Raw genomic sequence first — 12,845 nt, 5'->3', positions numbered from 1 at the left:
CCAGAAGAACTTGGGAGCACCGCCAGGTGAAGACGCCAGAGCCGGACCCGCAGGAGAACAGGGAGAGGCGAAGGAGGCGGTCCACACCCATGACACAGAAAACCGCGGTGTCCTCCCCACAACTGGGAACCAGGACACCCCTGGCGCAAAGGGGCACATACCGCAGCCAGGGAGAAGAACGAGAGGCGAAGCACTGTAGCAAAAAAGGGCGCAAAACCCCAGCACTGAACCATCGCCCAGACCAAAACAAACTCCACGGCGCATGCGCATAACACGCTGGCCGAACCGCACACCCTCCCTGCGGGAAGGCGCCAGCCAGGACTATTGCACGAGAAAAAGAGCCAAAAGAGGAAGCAGGAACAAGAAAACCGGCCAAAGAAGCAAAGAGCCCAAAAAAAGGGAACCCAAACGGGCGACAAGTAGCCCAAACGGGCGACAAGTAGCCCAAACGGCCGACAAGTAGCCCAACCGGGCGACAAGTAGCCCAACCGGGCGACAAGTAGCCCAACAGGGCGACAAGTAGCCCAACAGGGCGACAAGTAGCCCAACAGGGCGACAAGTAGCCCAACAGGGCGACAAGTAGCCCAACAGGGCGACAAGTACTAGGAGCCGACAGACGTTCCAATAATGCGGGAAGTAGCGAAAAACCTTCCCGTACCCTCGAGAACACAGAAGCCAACACTAGTCCCGAAGGCACACGAAGGCGCAGGCGCACCCGAGATCAAAAGTCACGCAGAACCCCATCGAACGGGGAAACATGACAAAAACACCGTCCCAAAAAGCGGGGGAGGAAACATCCACCCACAGGACGGAACCAACCGACTCAAAGGCCAAGGAACCGAGCCCGGGGAGGGGCCGACGTCCAACAGCACGTACGGCGAGTGGGGAGGAAAAACCCCACTCCGCGTAACCACAAGCCCCGCCTAGAGGGGGATAAAACCCCCCACGGGGTCTAACGGGGCCAAGGCCCCCCAAGTCAGCCCCTCCCCAGCCCCGGGAACCTACACGACAGGCCCCGGGGCCGAGCCGTTCCCCCAAAGCCCCGGCCGTACCAGAAAACCGGGGCAGCCGTGAAAACACTAAGGAAGGGAGCCCACTGGCAGACTCATACAACACGGCTGGAGGAACAGGCCCAAATGCCCCCGTCACTACCCCGGAAGGGGAATTCCCCGAGACTGCCCGAGTCTCAACACCACCAAACACCCCGCCCTGAACCTACAGACGGTAAGGAACCGGATGCAGGCAGGAAGGGTGAACCAGGGGAAAAACGAAATACAACGGGGCAGCCCCGGGGCTCCCGGGGAGGAAACCACGAGAACGTTGCCACCACCAAGGCTCAAGTGCAACGCCCCTGCTGCCCGCACCCGCTTTGTTAGCACAACTGGGTAACCGAGCCACAACGAGCAACCAAACTCGCAGGACACCGGGTCGAAGGTGTCACCGACCCCACAGGCAGCAGACGGAGGCAAAACAGAGAGTCACCCAGAGACAAAAGGTGAGAGCAACCCTCAAACTCGCTGGAAGCGAGGGGGGGGCTCTGGGGTCACATCCATCGGACCCGCGCGCCCCCAGGGGTTTCCCAGGGTCCCGAGCGTTTACTTTAAGAGGACTCGCGCTCAGGTAATCCCAGGCAGGGTACTGCTAACCGGCACCCAAGCTACCAAACAACTTTCTAAGAGCTGAACCCCCGGGACGTGTACACTCACGGGGACCTAGCAGGGGGTACCACCAGAAATACTCAGAACACAAGGGACACAAGGGGCAAGAACGAAGGCAGACCCCCCCACCAGGTATATAAACAAAAGAAAAAGAAAACCCCGCAAGAGGACAGCGTACCCAAGCGGAACAGAGCCGGCCGCTATGATTGGTAAAGACAAGCTGCACAGTACCCCGCGCCCCACCAGTGCAAACACTGCCCCTTACTCTAAGGCGAACAAGGGAGACAGAACACCCGAGCACACAAAGAGCGGCCGAAAACCAAGCGGTAAACGGCCAAGCAGGGGCAGGACCCAAGGAACTTGTGGAAGGTGGCCCCAAGCCCCAAGGGCAGTACTTACAGGGCACCTAGGGAAAGGAACCCTAGGCGCATGCAGCCCGAGTACTGAAGAATCACACCCGGCTCACGCACCACCTAGAAAACAGACACCACACTCTAGGTACAGTGCTGAAACAACCACTGGAGCCGGAGCACATAACCATTGCCTATAGCATCAGCCGAAGAACTGATGGGTGGATAGCCGGCGTGGGAGGTCTGGGGCTCCCCCTTCCCCCTCCCGGGGAGGGGGGAGCTGCGCAGACAGCGGCGCGGTGACGTATGACGTCATACTAGTTTCCGTGTTTTCTGTTGAAGAGTTCTATTCACTAGTTCGGCTTAGGTAGCAATTTTCACCAGAATAGGGGTTTGTTTTGGAATGCTTACCTTTCTGGATGCTTGACCCGGTCGATGGCAGACATAGAATGCTTCCAACCACACGGGGGTTTCTATAGGCCATTGCTCCCCTTGCCTCTCTGAGGGGGCCAGGTTCTGGCTCGTGGTCCCCGGTAGGCCCTAGAACTCCATACACATGACTGATGCCAAAGTCTGACATTAGCATATCAGCCGGTAAAGCTCCGGGGAGCCGACGGGGCTCCCCCCAGAAAATTTCCTTTAGTACTTTCGTATATTAATACATTTCCTTAAGTACTTTCGTACTTAATATACGAAAGTACTTAAGGAAATTCCTGTTTAGATTCTTCTTCCGTGGTCTGACACTCACATTTTTCCTCACATGTTAATTTTCATGATTTACACACACACACAGACAGAAGAGTGAGGGGAGACATGATCACTACCTGCAAAATCCTCAGGGGAATTGACAGGGTAGACAAGGATAAACTGTTCAACATTGGCGGTACACGAACAAGGGGACACAGGTGGAAACTGAGTACCCAAATGAGCCACAGGGACATTAGAAAGAACTTTTTCAGTGTCAAGAGTAGTTAACAGGTGGAATGAATTAGGCAGAGATGTGGTGGAGGCTGACTCCATACACAGTTTCAAATGTAGATATGATAGAGCCCAGTAGGCTAAGGAAACTGTACACCAGTTGATTGACAGTTAAGAGGCGGGTCCAAAGAGCCAAAGTTCAACCCCCGCAAGCACAATTAGGTGAGTACACACATACATACATACATACATATATATATATATATATATTCACTCTCGTGTTTAGGAGAGTTGTGCCTTAAGCATAGACACTGTGTCTTCCCATATTAACAGGGACTTGATGAAATAAACGTATAAATGACCCCTCACTTGCTCTAGTGCTCTTGGGAGGTGTTGATCTTTGGGGTATTTAAATACTCCGAAATTACCATCTCTTTTAAGGGTCTGAGCAGGTGGTGGAGCGGGTTAAGGCGTACCTGTTATGCCAGTTGCTGGAAGGCTTCTGTGCTGGCTAGGGTTCGAGTCTCCTGGTGGGAAAGTGTTCTAAAGTTTTTTATATATATATATATATATATATATATATATATATATATATATATATATATATATATATATATCTCAATTTATGATGAACTCAATTTTCTCTACTAAAATATATTTTGAATTTACTTACGAGACTGAATATGAATACTGTTTAATATTAAAAATATGAATAGAAAATGTTATGCAAGCTCTGACAGATTCACAGTGAATTATGAATAATATGGTTAAATTTTCTAATAATTTTCACATTTGACAAATTGTTCTATTGTACATGGTAGTTAAATCTCTGAGCTTAGAGGAGGCGCAGTAAAGGCAGTATGATTAAAGCCTTTAAAAGCTTTTATAGCAGCTTACGTCATGCTACTTGCTAATTTGTCCGAACAGTTTGTGCATTTTCACTTATTGCAGTTAACACTAGCATGGATAGTTAGATCAGGACATGGTGATATTGAATTAGCAGATCATGGGAAGGAAAACTTGCCAAGATAAGGAAGAGTGATTAATGCACAAGTAATGCACAAGGATATTATGTGTATAAATATTAGAACCAATTGACAAGGACCCATTTTAAATAACTGGCAAGTACAACTGACCTTGCCCACTATCCTTACAAAACACTTAAATATCTTGGCAGTAGCTATAGTTTGCAATACAATTACAATTGTTTTGATTTTACAAATTGGGTGGATTTGAGATATTGTCCAGTTGCTTGTGGCATTTCTTTCCTTTTTCCGTAAAGAGCTGTCATGACACTGACTTCTCTCTTTGCTCACCTTCTAGCCTATACTTCTCTTACATCACATGATCAACAAATTTTAGTTTAAGCTTAGAGTATGCTTCTAATGCCTATGATCACATTAGTTTTACTATTAGCAAAAAAAGCAAAGATATTTTCCTTGTTAAAAATTTCAAATATTGTTGTCTTGCTTTGTACATATTGCACATAACACTACTAGGGCTACCATACTTACCCTTCCTAATAAGCATTTTCCTGTTCTATGGTCACTATACCACACATTTTCTCTTCACTGGGCCATTAGAAGAAGCCTATTGATCAACATATTACCACAGTTTTGAGCCAACATATTGAAAGGATAATCTATTTTTATTATAAATTCAGGAATGCAAGAGGGGACAATGCTTAGTTACTGGCACCACCCAAAAACAATACTGTACTGTACCAGGAAAGCCACTTACAGCATGTGGCCCACTTAACACAGCCACAACACTTGGCCTTTCACTCATGGGAAACAGAATTAGAATTCAAATGAATAACCAAATTATTCAAATATTTGTCATCTTGTTATAGGTTTGCAGCAAATTCACAAAATTGATACATATTTAAATAAAAGGTGAATGACTGAAGTACAAAATTTTGCTGCCGACAGCTTTTAAGGACTTAATTAAGATTAAGAATAAAGCTTGAAATGTGTTACAATGTATAAAATCTTGAAAGTCAAGTAGAAGCTTTTGTAGAATCCTCATTAACTAACATTCCTTTCTGTATTTTTAATACTGGGAAATATTAATGGACATACATTAGTAAAATTCTTACAAATCTTCCCCTCATATTATGCATTAACACAAAGGGGAGTTCAAAATGACAGGTGTGTGTTACTCAAATGACTTATATAACCAAAAATATACAGTACTCTAAAGACTGCAGTATCTGGCATTTTAAGTACAGTTATACTGATCTCACTTAAATGTGATTCACCATGAGAACAAATCAGATACACCAGAAAGATTACAATCTAGTTAGTGTCTGATGCAATGTATTATGAATCCACATAAAGGAGATACACAGGTAATTGGGATTTACAGTGCTTAAAAAAAATAAAACCAACTCTGATTTTATTTACTATATTAAATGCTTAATTTTTCTACATGCTTTTTTATCAAAATATTGTATGAATAAATGTTAAAATTTGTAGTAATTAAGCACTTTATATATGACAAAGTACAAAAACAGATGCAACTGAAAATTTGATTTATTACGAGAGTTCTAAACTCATCAGTCTAGCGCTCGCACACACACACACACACACAGAGGGAAGGGCTGGTGGCTGAGTGAACAGCATGCTGGATACGTAGTCCTGTAGTCCGGGGTTCAATTCCCGGTGCCAGTGGAAAAAAAAATAGGCAGAGTTTCTTTCACCCTGATGCTCCTGTTACCTAGCAGTAAATAGGTACCTGGGAGTTAGACAACTATTACGGGCTGCTTTCTTGGTGTGTGTGAAAAAAATAAAAATAAAAAATTAGTTAGTAGTAGTTAGTAACAGTTGAGAGGCGGGCCGAAAGAGCAGAGCTCAACCCCCGCAAGCACAACTGGGTGAATATACACACAAAGGCAACTAGGTGAGTACACAAAAGCAGAAAGCTAGAAAGTTGGGGTCCAGGAGCTAAAAGCTTGATTCTGTAGGCACAAATAGTAAATAGGCACTTTATTTGTACTCTGTAAAAGTGTATTAATTTATTGTGAGTTGGCAAAAATTGAAAATCTTAGAAGCACTTTTATCCAACAGGCTCTTAACAAAAAGGAACACAAAAATGGCCTCCAGTCGCCAGACTCCCCAGACGGTGAGCACGAGTATTCTCTCACTCCCCGCACTGAGGCTAAATACAACAAGATTGATGAAGAATTTACTTTGATGATGCAGCGTAACCAGATCAATGGCAGTCGAGTAAGTTTTAATTAAGTGTATTTGATGTTCATTTCATCTTATAAATTCAGTAAAGTATTTTGGTTAAACACATTTTCATAGCAGCAATACCTGTAATTTAATTTTTTTTTTTTTAGGAATTACATTGTAACGAATCAAGATAACTTTACAGTCAAACTAAATAGAGCTAAATTAAAGTAAATCAAACTAATTTAGAGTTTACATATAAAACATTTCCTGTACTGAAAATTAAAATCTTTCCTTTCTGCTTTCCAGCAACCAGTAGGGCTGAACAACTACAATAGTATGGCCGTGACTGTACCTGTTAACAATACAAACTATGATCCAGCCTTGATGCAGCCCTCGCCACAGATGTCTCATGCCTCTCTCTCACCACGACCTGGATCCTCAAGTGGAATGCTCGACATGAATGGCTCAAATGGCTATCCTGGTTCAACTTCGCCTTTACCACATGGAGGAGCACCATCACCTGGACTACTGCCTCGACCACATTCGTCAAAGACTCACTCTCCCACCAGACCAAATCTTCGTGTTCTCATTCCCAACTCACAAGCACAGAATGTAAGCCAAAATTTTGTACAAGGAAACTTTGCTATTTCAAGTATTTTTCCAATTTACCTTTGTAATGCAGTAAAGAACCAGGTCATCATTTGTTGTTAGTAAATGTCACAAGATTGAATTATCATTAGTTATCTATAGATAGATATAGTTCGCATTTCTAATTAAACAGGCATATTTTTTTGAGTGAAATAGTCATTTCTATTTTAAATACTATACTTTCTAACAAGGTTTCCTCTTGCATAAACAACTTCCTGAACCTGTGACCTAATTATTGTTTTATCTTAAATTACTGTTTAATAATATAATAAACAATATACTGTAAATAATATTTAATATTTAATGGTAATAATAATATCTAATAACTAGCCAAAATGTTTTGGCTAGTTATTATGATCATGTATTTAAAGGCATTTGGGGGAAACTATGTACAATATATATCTACAGTATTATTTTGTTTTGCAGGCACCACGGCCAGGGTCGCCCACACTCAACACACCAGTAGTATCACTTCAGTCGTCAAGTATGAACCCATCAATGACCTATTCTTCACTCAATTCGTTTTCACATCAAGACTTCCCACTTAATGCTGACATCTCTCTCAACCCCATAAACACACTTCACCAAGTAAGTGCTATTTCTTCTACTCAAATTTGTCTTGTTATTTTACTAATTTCAGTAATTTTCTTCATCAATGCAGCACTACTTGCAGAATGCATCCTCTTTATTTTGTTTTTTCCACCCTCACATAAATGATTACTAAAAATTTGGCCACAAACCTTGTAATATGCAATATACATTACATTTCAGAGCACTGCTTAGTAGTGGCAGCTTTTTTTTTTCTTTCTTTTTGTTTAAAGAGTTACAGTAATTTTCCCATCTTACAAAAAACCACAATTTGTAACAAATTGCTTTATATCCTGTCATTTTCATGAAGGCAAGGATTTCTAATCATTTCACCACTTTAACAATTTTGGCTGAAATTTTGTTCTTATGTGCCTTGGGACCATGCAGTGAATTGTACCATTTGTCCTGATAAAGTTTTCCATTTTGGCATAAGGACTTCTGTGAGAGTCAATGTTGATAAATGAATAATTAGAAGTGAAATTCTCCTTGTAGGCATAGTTTAGTAAGAAAGATATATATTTCTTGGGGCCAACCTCATAGCTGTTGTACCTGGTACATTTTTACCTCAAAATTGTAATATCTATTACTTGCTCATGAAGCTGTGGATGGTGATGGTTTCTAAAACCTTGTTTTCTTGCCAATTTAATTTTCTGACCACTTGCATGTTGGAAGAGATAAAGATTTAGGTTACCACTTTTTTCATACATATCCTGTTCCCTGCTTTAAATCAGATCGGGTTAGAAAATATAAAATTGATTGAGGATATTTGTGAGATGATTCCCAGGGATGTTCCTACCCAAGTGCTTTCTCCTTGATTAAACTTTTAAGGTCAACAAGTCTGCTGGCACTGGCAGCCCAGTCATGAGCAGGCATAACATGTTGATCCAACATATTTTCAAGTAACTTGTCAAGTTCCCTCTTTGGAACAATTGGTTGTCTTTTGTTATAACTTATACCTGATGATGTGCTGCCAAAATTTGAGCCTCATTGATCACATTTCCTCTTGTTGTATATATTCTACCCCTACTTTGCAATGAGGTTAATTTTTGTATTCTACAAGTATAGCAGTGTATATGCTCTTCATAATTTAAATAATTGGGTTTTGTTTCACATTTGACTATCTAGCAATTTTCTCACATGCTGTCTAAAGTTCAGATCTCCTTCATTCAGTTGTACGATTTGATTGGTTTTTGGTAGCATTCATTTTAATTTCATAAAGGTCTCTTACAAAGGAGCTTAATTTTGTTTTCATTAAATATTTTACTTTCTATGTAGTAAATTTGAAGATTTGGCTGACTTTTAAAGTTTAAAGTATCCTTGATATTTTTGTGATGATTTTAGTGTTATTTTTTTAATGTCCCAATCAGTGTCAGATATGAACAAGAAAAATAAGAAAACAAAACCTGTAATGTTTCAGATACTTTTTATTAAAAGTGTAAAATCAGGTATTGTGGGGGGCAGATCCGTTTGAGTTGTGCCATTGTATTTCTTATGAAATACGATGGCACAATCCGTATTTCTCACTGTATAATAAGAAATACGATGGCACAATATATATTTCTCATTGTATAACTTCTTAGCCAGTTTACCGTTATGGGTTAAAAGTTACAGATAAAGTTTCACTAGTTATATGTTCTTTATGTTCACTTGAGTCATAGATGAGGCATTTATTAACAAGTCTTATCATATTATGACAATGACTATTGACAAATATATAAATATTTTGTTATTACTATATTTATATAATATTTTATAAATAAAAGTAGTTAAAGGCATGTGTCAGGCAACTGTCTGCAACATTCCTCTACTGCAGTTTATTTGGCTAAAAATATAAACGACATGGAATTCACACAAGAAAACGTCAATATTTGTTATACACAGTACCTGTACTGTACTTTTACAATAACTTTTATGCAAGACATGTCTGACATACTCCTAATACCAGGACTTCCACTTGACATTTTGTTTTACCTCCCATGTAATTTTTACAAAGTAAATTTCAAGAAGATAATGTGTGGAGCTGCGTAGATCTAAGCTAAAGTGTGCACTAAAATGCCACAAAAACATACACTGCTGCCATGTGTTAGTTGTAGAAAAATGCAGAGATTTTCGGTTTAGTTTGTCTTAAAAGTTCAAACTCCTCCCTCATTGTACAAATATACTTCTTTGCATGTATTTTATACACCTATACATCATGGATGTATTTGTCATGGGCTAATTTGTACTGCAAGAGCTCGGCAATCTGAATTCTAGTAACCTGAATCTTAGAATAAACCGAATGAACTCTTATTTGAGTTCTTGGCCTTTTAACCTGAATAGCAATGGAAAAGTCTTATAATATTGATGATAATTTTGTATATTTCATTAGTGTTAAAAGCTTTAATGTTTCTTTTGCAACAGTGGAACAGTGGGTCTCTGGGAATGTCACACTCTGGTCTGCCTCATCTCAGTGTCAGTTCCTCCACGCCACCCCCAGCTGCCTCACCGCCCGTTAGGATCAAGTCAGAACCCATCAGTCCTCCACGTGATCCAAACTGCATCCCTGCATCTCACTTGCAAAGACCAGCATCCACAGACCCCGGCCACTTGTCACCAGCACCACCTTCACATTTGGGTCCATCTTCCAACCATCCTGGGCACACACTTTACACCAATGCACTTTCAGGTAATGTTCTGTTATTTAGATGTATGATACGGTATTTATATTTATGGTTGTCAAATTTTTAAACTATTTCTTTACAGTACTGTACTTTTAAAAGCATGCATTTTAATACTATTATTTATACCAGGTCACTTGACTCCAACGTCACATGCCTCACCTGAAGGAGCCTCTCATCACAGTGACTATGATACCCCGTTGAGCAAACGGCCGAGAATGTCAGAAAATTGGGCCCCTAATTCGTGAGGTGCAAGAAGGGCTACCACGTGCACCAGTGAGAGGACACTCAGTGCTGCGTGATCAGTGCCTGGTGAGCTGGGGGTGCCGTCCCTTGGGTCAAGAAGCCCTCACAATTGTGCCCCCACCGCCTCTGCCTCTATGGACCACAACGGTTGTTAACTGTACAAAAAAAGACTTGGGGAGCAGTGTGTATGTCCTTTGCCGTGTGTGTGTGTGTCAGTGCCGCACTACCGTGACAGTGCCAAGAGAGGAGCTGCAGCCCTGCTCCCCGGCCTCCTGTGTTTGTGAATCACATTCCCTTACTCCCTTCTGCCAGTCTTGCTCCAGCCTGCCCACCTGCAACAGCCCTCCAGCCTCTTATAGGCACTGGTGACTGGCATATGTAAGAGGACAGTTCAATGCCTTCTCAACCATGGTAATCTGAGGGCTGTCATGACTTTCTGCCTCTTCGCAGTTTAAAATTCACAGCCCACCTGGTTAAGGGCTTGGAGAAGTCACTGCCAAGCATCTATGTATATGTGTGACCCTAGTGTCATAATCTGCATGGTTGACTTCAGGCTGCTGGCTATCTTGCCCAAGTTTTGGGTTGTTTCCTGCCTGTTGGATACATGGTAAGGATGAAGCCTACCCAATAGAAAAGGGTCACTATTAACACTACTGCATCAGTTGCAGTTTACAAGTCTGTCACCGCCACCTATGTACTTGTTAGTTCTGGCTCAATGTAAATAAGCAAAAGACATGATTATTTTTACTCTTTGTACATATTGGCCTATATGATAAGATTGCCTGGTACTTGGTGTGTGGTGGTGCTGGTGGAGGCAAGGGAGGCAAGCAGCAGTGTGGGCTACCTCCCCCACCACCCCATACTGCCGCCCTCTGTACCTCTCGTATGGTCTTTCTTTGTACCTTGTGCCTCACCTTACTGTGTAAGAAGTTGTAGCCTCTAGTAACTGTGGACAGTAGTGCGTGGCCAGTGTGCACTGCATCGTGGTGTGGTGGTGGTGGCAGACTGGAGATGGTAAATGGGTGGTGGCAGCTGTGGGCATCACTAGGCCCTGTATGTGTGCCTTGCTGGCCACCATCGTTCCTCCAGCTCCAGGTGGTCCAACAATGCTGCCACCCATCCATTCATGTGGTTACTGCCACCCACCACGGGGCTTGGCCCACAAGGAGGAGGAGCCAGCTGTACCATACCAAATACAACACTAACTGTCGATACATAAACATTTAGACTGTGTTGACTTAACGTTGTTTGTATAAATACAAAGTCTAGATTCTTAATAATTTATATGATACTGCTAATGTATAATTCTACAAGAAATGTTTATAGTTATATTTGATTATAATAAATCAAAACACCTAGTTTCTAAGCAAAGACACTAAACCCATTACCCTAAGCATATGTTGCACCTTGTTGTGGCGTGATTACCGTGTACCACAGGCCGGCGTGCTGGGGCTCAGTGGGACAGGGGGGTGTAGGGGCCCAAGCATAGCATCTTCACACCCACAAACCATGTAGTAACATGTTCCCATTAACTATTCATTATGCATATATATTTTTGTGCATTTTGAATTATTGATACCAGAAATATCTTTTGTAAAGCAAAGCAAGGTAAAAAGCATCGGTAATATTTCGTAATTTACTACTACTAAATTGACACTGTTTTGTACAAATGAGAATACTAATATTATCTGTGATGTACATAGTGCAATTCAGTGGGTCCCATTCACTGCTGTAACCTTAATATGTAAATGTTTTTCAGTGAATGGTGTGCTCATAATGAGCGATTGTAGCTGCAATCATCAAGTGGTGATCACATTTGTAACTGGTCATGTAATGATCCTTTTACTCACGGGGAAGGGCTCTGGCTTGTCAGGTATCAAGTACTTTAAATGTACAGTTTTTGTAGGCTGCCCCTCATAGATAATACAGTTTAACCGAGCACAGGGAGAATCACTGTCCATATGATCATGGTGCAAGTAAGAACAGAGTAACTATCTTACAACAGGCCAGAGCACATCTTTAAGTGGGTAAGGACAGAAGTATGACAGTGCTTTTTTAGCAGAAAAAAAGTTTGTGTGAGGCATATCCAGCTGTCCCCCTACCCCTTCCCCCCCGCCAGCAGCCCCCGTCCTCATGTTCTGACAACAAGTTACATGTTTGTGTAGAATAAGTATACTATTAATATTTTTTTGTTAGTGAAATAGAAGCATTTTGTGTGAATTTTGGCATGTTATTCAATAAAATCTGAATAACATAATATTTTGTTTTTAATCCTACTACTGGGACCATATAAACATTTTAAATTTGATAAAGGCTGAACAAGTGAACATAATTTTTTAACAAATTCTCAAGGTGGTCTAATCTTTACAAAAGTACAGCAAGAGAGAGACTAATTTGGATTTCGTCTTGCAGTTAAGCCTGAAAAATCTTTACAATACATTTACACAGTTAACTTATATATTATGACCAAACCACACAACAGAAAATGGAAAAACTAACATTTTGGTCCATCCTGGACCATATTCAAGTGTGTAATGATGATAATGGTCCATTATACGACTGGATAATGGTCCATTATATGACTGGATAATGGTCCATTATACG

General features: G+C 41.6%; 1 protein-coding gene across 24 annotated transcripts in view; it reads left to right on the top strand.

Moving 5' to 3' along the window:
- Mef2 (myocyte enhancer factor 2) overlaps positions 1-12,498 on the top strand; it is a 653,808-nt gene extending 641,310 nt beyond the window's left edge. For all 24 annotated transcript variants that reach the window (XM_069323723.1, XM_069323711.1, XM_069323718.1 and 21 more), the window contains 5 exons: positions 5,995-6,153; positions 6,409-6,714; positions 7,177-7,338; positions 9,739-10,003; positions 10,128-12,498. In XM_069323723.1, the coding sequence (XP_069179824.1) occupies positions 5,995-6,153; positions 6,409-6,714; positions 7,177-7,338; positions 9,739-10,003; positions 10,128-10,243 (1,008 nt within the window). In that variant the 3' untranslated portion in view covers positions 10,244-12,498. The remainder of the gene's footprint in view (positions 1-5,994; positions 6,154-6,408; positions 6,715-7,176; positions 7,339-9,738; positions 10,004-10,127) is intronic.
- Positions 12,499-12,845: the final 347 nt, after the last annotated feature.

This window comes from Procambarus clarkii, chromosome 13 (assembly GCF_040958095.1).
Source record: "Procambarus clarkii isolate CNS0578487 chromosome 13, FALCON_Pclarkii_2.0, whole genome shotgun sequence".
NCBI classification, from domain to species: Eukaryota; Metazoa; Arthropoda; class Malacostraca; order Decapoda; family Cambaridae; genus Procambarus; species Procambarus clarkii.
The sequence above is the reverse complement of the archived record's forward strand: the minus strand, read 5'-3'. Positions and strand labels throughout refer to the sequence as shown.